The sequence below is a fragment of the Berghia stephanieae genome, chromosome 6, assembly GCF_034508935.2.
Source record: "Berghia stephanieae isolate SIO BIC M18660-M18661 chromosome 6, UCSD_Bste_1.3, whole genome shotgun sequence".
Classification (NCBI taxonomy): Eukaryota; Metazoa; Mollusca; class Gastropoda; order Nudibranchia; family Aeolidiidae; genus Berghia; species Berghia stephanieae.
This window is the reverse complement of record NC_088365.1, coordinates 8,810,704-8,818,203: the sequence shown is the minus strand read 5'-3', so window position 1 is coordinate 8,818,203 and position 7,500 is coordinate 8,810,704. Positions and strand designations below refer to the sequence as shown.

The 7,500-nt window shown below is 37.7% G+C and overlaps 1 protein-coding gene across 2 annotated transcripts in view; it reads right to left on the bottom strand.

Moving 5' to 3' along the window:
* Positions 1-7,500, bottom strand: part of LOC144974442 (uncharacterized) — a 158,083-nt gene that overhangs the window by 102,731 nt on the left and 47,852 nt on the right. For both annotated transcript variants that reach the window (XM_078917318.1, XM_078917317.1), the window contains one exon: positions 4,155-4,678. In XM_078917318.1, the coding sequence (XP_078773444.1) occupies positions 4,155-4,410 (256 nt within the window). In that variant the 5' untranslated portion in view covers positions 4,411-4,678. The remainder of the gene's footprint in view (positions 1-4,154; positions 4,679-7,500) is intronic.

Genomic DNA, 7,500 nt, shown 5'->3' with positions numbered 1-7,500 from the left:
AAAAAAAAGAAAAGAAAAAGAAAAGAAAACACGCAAGCCACCAGGATATGATAGTAAATTGTCTATCAAAAGTGAGTAGTTTTCTTAGTGGGGGTGGGAGTCAACAGACTTTGGCATCTTTTTGAGTGTTTTGGCATTTTTTGAGTCTTCCCCTGGCATTTTGTTGAAAAATAATCTGGCAACCCTGTCCTGAATTACAAATTGATTTCTAACTAGTTGTTAATATTCCATTAATGATTTATAATTTTCCAATTAGATGCAGGTGATATGCAGGTGATATGTGATATGTTGTGCCTTCAACTGAGGGAGGGGGGGGGTGGTTGGGTTGGGGGGGGGGGGGGGGGGGGGGGTGAATAGTTTTTAAATTATGGTAAATGGTTTTATGATATGTATATTATTATCGACGTATCATATGTTTATATAATGCTGTGATTGAGAGAATGTTAAAATTGCTCGCTATCCCTTGTATACAATTCCAACCTATCGCAAAGCAGGTTTCTAGATTCTCTTCACTGCTAATTTTTTATTTTTTTAACCATAAGGCCCGTGAAATTGGAGTTATCTCGCTTTTTGTAAACGTGTGCTGGCTAGACCAATCAATGTGTTCTACCGACGTGCACCTATCTGCAGGTCTGATAACCCAATTCATTATGGGCTCATTGTTGTAATGGAAATCTCAAAACAAAAAAATGACACAAAATATTATTGTCCATTACACAACCATGTTAAACTAGGCCCATAAGGAAGTCCGGATGCCAGACCAGCATTAAAAAAATTGAGCTTTATATAGCGCAATATCCACTAAATGTGCTCAAAGCGCTTTACAAGGGGTCCCTGGTCAACAGCAACATTTAACATGTAGGACGGGACATGCCGCCTGTTAGGCGATATTACAAATTTTCGGACAAAGACAACGCTGTTAACGGCCAGGTACTCATTTTACACCTGAGTACGGTGAGAGAAAATGAGTAAATAGCCAACTATGCGCCGAGCGCGAGGCTCGAACCCAGGACCTTCCGATCCGAAAGCGAGTGTCATGCCACTAGACCACATAGCCGCACATATATTATGTACACGTCGTGTTCTACCCTTTAGAAGTCGCGAAGTCCCAGGTTTGAGAATTGTTTTACCAAGATGAATGTCATTTAAATCGATCGATCGATATTTGAAGGACGAGTTTTCTGGCCAAATTTTTAAATATGAGTTTTTGTTTTTTTTTCCTGAGTACGGCAGAACAGATAGAGTGGTACTTCTGCTCTCGAGGCGAGTGCCCGCCCTTACAACTGCTTGGAAACTGATCAATCGGGACTGACTGACTATGTCAGCAGCCTCTTATGGTTTTCACACAACTATGTTATGACGATCGACCCAATCAGCAAAGTCTGGTCCGCATTCGTGCACTGTCGCAAACCCGCCGGGTAGCATCGTCACAACACACCATTCGACTAGATGCTCTGTCGTCTCAGGTTCTTACCCACATGTTGGACAGGTAGATAAGCCTATAGAGAATACAGGACCTTGTCTGTGGATAGACCCCACCGATGAAGCGCACTGGCCGTGAGGCAGCTCCTCGACCGAAGCCGATTCGCAGCCACCCAGTGTCTCCTCTTAATGGTATCAAAGCCTGGCAACTTTTCACCAAGCTTAGAGGAGGTTTACGTCCCCGTGTGGCTGTATCTGGTCATGAAATGCGGTCCTATCCCATCCCTGAGCTCAACTCATCGGCCTGCCTCGTGACACATTATTATTTATTCAAGCAGTCCTTCTTTTTTTTTTTTTTTTTTTTTTTTTTTTTACCACCCCAGTGATCGAAGTCCCAACCTTTATAGGCTGTCGATATTATGAAGGTTGTTTTTGTTTTTGTTTTTGTTTTTGTTTTTTGTTTTTTCCTAGAGATGCTGTTATTGGCAAGTGGTTCTCTCGGGATAAATAATGAATGAATGATCGTGTATATCGGTGATCGACGGGATCAAACCTTCTGGAGTCTCCATTTTCACGAATCAGCGGATCAAAACTCTGAAGCTTCGATTTTCACGATCGGGGGATCAAAAATAAAACTCGGAAGTCTTCACGTACTATCTAAGAGCTTTCTTCCCAAAAATTAAATAAAACATGGCTCGCAAAGCTCGTATGTGGAGACTTCAGAGTTTTGTTTGATCCATTGATCGTGAAAAGCGGGACTTCGGAGGTTTGATCCGCCGACATGTTTTTTTTTTTTTGTTTGTTTTTTTTTTTAATTTGTTTTGTTCTTAGTTTCTATGCTTTTTGTTTTGTTTGTTCACTTGTTTGTTTGTTTTTGTTTTTGTTTTTTGTTTAGGTTTTCGTATTGTTTTTTGTTGTTTGTTTTTTTTTCGTTTTGTTTTGTTTTGTTTTTTTTTTGGGGGGGGGGTTTGTCCCCCCCCCCTCCCCCCTTGTTTCCTTTTGTTTTCCGGCTTTTTATAAATCCTTTACATTTTTGATTGGCTTTCATTTCTATTATCCCTTTTTTTTCTTGTCTTTGTTTTGTATTGTCTTCTTTTCTTTTCTTTTCTTTTTTTTTATTCACACAGATAAAAATCCGTTGGTGTCCAAAATTACAATGTGTGTAGTTTGGCAACTCTGCAGCAATAGACATCATACATAACACGTGTGTGTGGTGAGTGAGCAAGCAACGCGTCGAGGGTGGGTGCTCATCGTGTGTCCTTTCCCGGCCAACACAGAAATGTCACTGGTTCCAGTTGACAGAACACACACACACACACACGCACACACACACACGCACACACACGCACGTTCTTCGTCACTCTGGAACCGTTCTCAGCTCTTTAGATCAGGGTTGCCAATTTGGCAGATTTTCTGCCAAATGTCCTTTTTTTTCGGGCAGAATTTGAAGTCGTCTGGCAGAAAAATCGGTTTGGCAGTTTGGCAGATATTTGGCAGATTTTATTTTCCGAGGCCTAAGAATGAATATATAGGTCTACTCCACGTTTTCCATGGCAATTGTTATGTATTAGTAATTTTTTAAAACTTGGTAAATGAAAATGCGAATTTTTGTTTTACAAAACTGATGAGTTTTCAAAGGGGGTACTATTTAATAGTACAGTTTGGCAGATTTTTGTGGTATTTGGCAGAATTTTAAAATCCAGTTGGCAGAATGCCTGAAAATAACCTGGCAACCCTGCTCTAGATCTAGCTCTGCTTGCTCACTCCCGATTCAATGATGTATTTTGGCTTGACGAATCCACTAATAACATAGAGCTGGCGATGATGTAAAATCTATCATAAAACTTAACTACTGGCGCTTATTGGCTAGTGTTGTAGGGGGTGCTGAAAATGGCATGCTTTGGTCCGATTGATGGCGATGATGATGATGGTGGTGGTGGTGGTGATGATGGTGGTGGTGGTGGTGGTGGTGATGATGATGGTGGTGGTGGTGGTGGTGGTGGTGATGGTGATGGTGATGATGATGATGATGATGATGATGATGATGCTGATGATGATGATGATGATGATGATGATGATGATGATGATGGTGGTGGTGGTGGTGATGATGATGATGATGATGATGATGATGATGATGATGATGATGATGATGATGATGATGATGATGGTGGTGGTGGTGATGGTGGTGATGGTGGTGATGATGATGATAATGATGATGATGTATGTGTGTGTATGTGAGAGAGAGAGAAAGAGATAGATAGATAGATAGATAGATAGATAGAGAGAGAGAGAGAGAGAGAGAGAGAGAGAGAGAGAGAGAGAGAGAGAGAGAGAGTTTGTTAAGTTTCTTGTTCTGTTTTGATATTTCCTTTTTTTAATTTGTTTTTGTCTGTACTTTTATAATATGTTTTTATTTATTCATATGTTTATTGATTGATTAATTAATTTATTTGTTTACTGATTTATTTTTTCATTCAGATTTTACATTTCTATTTATTTGTTTATTTATTTATCATGGTGACAATGATAATGATAGGAAATTCTGGTCCAGGTGAATCCTACAACAAAGCAATTTTCAGCATTGTCACCCATCCAGCTTCTAACCAAGCAAGACATCAGATTCTATTCCTTTAACTTTATTCCGACACGAGACACTTTTAGAATGATGCCAATTTCATTCACTCCATAACATAACATCTTGGGTAGGCTACACGTGTAAATAAAGTACTCACCATGAGATGGTCGGTATCCATGCATCGCTCTGGCAGCCGAGGTGGTGTAGTAGCCAGCGCTCCCAAGCTGTCCAGTCCCCGATTCTAACGGATGTGGAAAGAACATGTCGCTGATATCTTCAGACGGGAGGATCGTGTGATTCGGGGGTTCGAACCCGGTGCCCATGCGAGCAGCAGCTGCCGTAGCCGGGTCGGGTCCATGCGTAGCTTGTCCGAGCCACGAGGTGGCGTGGTGGTGTTCTGCCGCCATTGCCATGGTAACGTTACCGACGCTTTGATTTGATTGGATGAGATTATGATAGAAACTGAAAATATTGTACGAAACTAAGACAAGCTTAGCTTAGATGAATAATGTCCTTGCGTAGTTGAGAATTTGGTTAAAAATAAATTCCTCTCCTTTAAGTCTGAAAAACACTTTTTTTTTGTAATAGAACAAATAAATGTAACCGTTTTGGCGATTAGAAGCGGAAGTGATCCTTTGTGGGTGAGTACTTTTTGGTCAGTGCAACGCAGTGTCAACGAATCTGGAGGATAGAAAGAAGAAAAAAAAGATGAAAATAAATCAGAATTATTATTAAACCACGCCATGATGTTGATGACACAAAACATTAGAGAGATCACTGAAAGATCACGAGTATAGATAGAATGCGCTTGTCTAAGAAGCTCACAACATTGCCATCCGGAAGTAAAACTAATATGTAATCACGAACTTATATAGTCTAGTTAATACAGTTAAGTGATAATTACTCATAAACGCGGATGGCAAAAACAATCAATAACGGAGACTCTAGTGACGTCATTTTCGTCCTATCTATAAAGTCTGTTGATGAATAAAACTTTTAGAAGACATTTTAAAATTCTTTCTATTTTGTTTTATGTCATTATATAGATATCACGACTGATTAATGACCTTAGATTATTCTTTAAAGTTTTAGCCAGAAATCTCGTCCTTCAAATATTAATCGAAAAAAAATAATTTATCGAACGAGCCTCCCGTTCGGCGCACAGTTGAGTCCTTGGAAAAGGCTCTTTACTCACAATTCTCTCACCGTACTCAGGTGTAAAATGAATACCTGGCCGTTAACAGCGTTGTCTTTGTCCAAAAAAAATCGTAACATCGCCTAACAGGCGTCATGTCCCGCCCGTCCTACATGTTAAACGTTGCTGTTGACCAGGGACCCCTTGTAAAGCGCTTTGACTTTGAGCACATTAATTTAGTGGATATTGCGCTATATAAAGCTCAATTTTTTTAAACTATACACGACATCGATCTCGGTCCCTTTGCGTGTGAAGTGAGTGCTCTATCAACTGAGCTACCACATTAGAATATATTATTATACATACTATGATAAACTTACTTATACTAGAGTTTTGTTGTTGCTCAAAATTCTTTGTTTACATTTCCGCCACTGGTATGTAATAACTTCATAATAGAGACTAATAAGTGGATAGAGCCACTTAATTCTAACTACACACGCCCCCACAAGCTCTACAAGGCTAGGACAACTTCCTCTATAATACTGTAGAATACACTTAATGCTTACTTATCATTTCATTACATTATTGTCGTGTCGCTATGTGGTCTAGTGGTATTATGACACCCGCTTTCGGATCGGAAGGTCCTGGGTTCGAGCCTCGCGCTCGGCGCATAGTTGAGTCCTTGGAACAGGCTCTTTAACTCACAGTCTCTCACCGTACTCAGGTGTAAAATGAGTACCTGGTCGTTAACAGTGTTGTCTCAGTCTGGGGAAAAAAAATATGTAATATCGCCTAACAGGCGTCATGTAACGTCCTACATAATGTTTTTTAGTTTTTTAATTGTCTATTTATTTATTTACATTTATTTGTTTATTTATATATTTCTTTATTTATTTATTCGTGTATTTATCTATATATTTATTTATTTTATATCTATTTATTTATATTATATTTATTTTATTTGTTTATTTATTTATCTATTTATTTATTTATTCAAATATTAATCTTTCAATTTATTTATCTATTCGACTTTCCATTGACGTCCTTTTAAAGATCACCTTAATTAAAATTTAGTTTGGACTCGAGACTCAAAAAGAAACAGGGTTAAAATTTAATGCTATCATCGTATTAATCTTTGGCTTTTTGATTGTACTGTTCATTTTGATTATCTTTAAGAAAAAAAAAATCAAATTTCATGCAAGTGTGTTTCTCATCTTAACAATAACGATATAGCACTTTTACATGATAAGAAGGCCAGGATACCTAGAAAACTATTACAGTTTTGATTACATATAGATTGTTTTTTACTAAATAGATAGATATATATTTTTAAAAGTTATTAATCAATTAATATTATTAATTAATTAATTATTAAATTAATAATAATTTAATAATAATAATAATAATAATAATAATAATAATAATAATAATAATAATAATAATATAATAATAATAAACAATAATAATAATAATAATAATAATAATAATAATAATAGATAATAATAATGATAATAATAATAATAATGACAATAATAATTATTATGGGATGCTAAATCACACAGACACACAAACAAACAAACAATCAAACATATATAACTGTGTACATGCATACAAACGCACACACAAAACTGCACTTCATGCTCCTCGGTCTTTCTCAAGGTTAACTCCCAACCGTCCGCGCTAATGATGTCTAATCTCTTACTGACCAAAGCAAAGGTCAAATTTCGACTGACCAGTACAGTTGGTTAATCAGGGTATGGAAAGTAAGGTCTCTGGTCCGTGCACTAACTAATCACATTATTTTTTCCAAAATCAGTTTGGCCATAAAAGTTATCCTTTAAAACATCGATCGATTAGGGTGACCCCAGCTTGTCAAAAATTTCTTAAACCTAAGACTTCAAAGAAGATATAAGTAGACCCGTGTTTGAGAATTTTGGACAAGTTTGGTGTCATTTTCAATTGATGGATATTTTAATTGATATTTTCTGGCCAAAATAATGTTTACAATGTGTTTTGTCAGTACTGGGGAAAGTGTGTCGAGGAGATAATAATGGTAGGGGTGGGGGGGGGGGATGAGTATTTTTCTCCAACCCCCCCCCCCTCTCTCTCTCTCTCTCTCTCTCTCTCTCTCTCTCTCTCTCTCTTTCTCACCCTCTCTCACCCTCTCTCCTCTCTCTCTCTCTCTCTCTCTCTCTCTCTCTTTCTTTCTCTCTTTCTTTCTTATCTTTATTTCTCTCTCTCACTCTCCCACACACTCTCTCTCTCTCCGATTCTTTTCTCTCCTCTTTTTCTATCTATCTACCAATGTGTCTATCTACCCATCTTTCCTCCTATCTATCTATCTATCCATCTAACTATCGTATCTTTA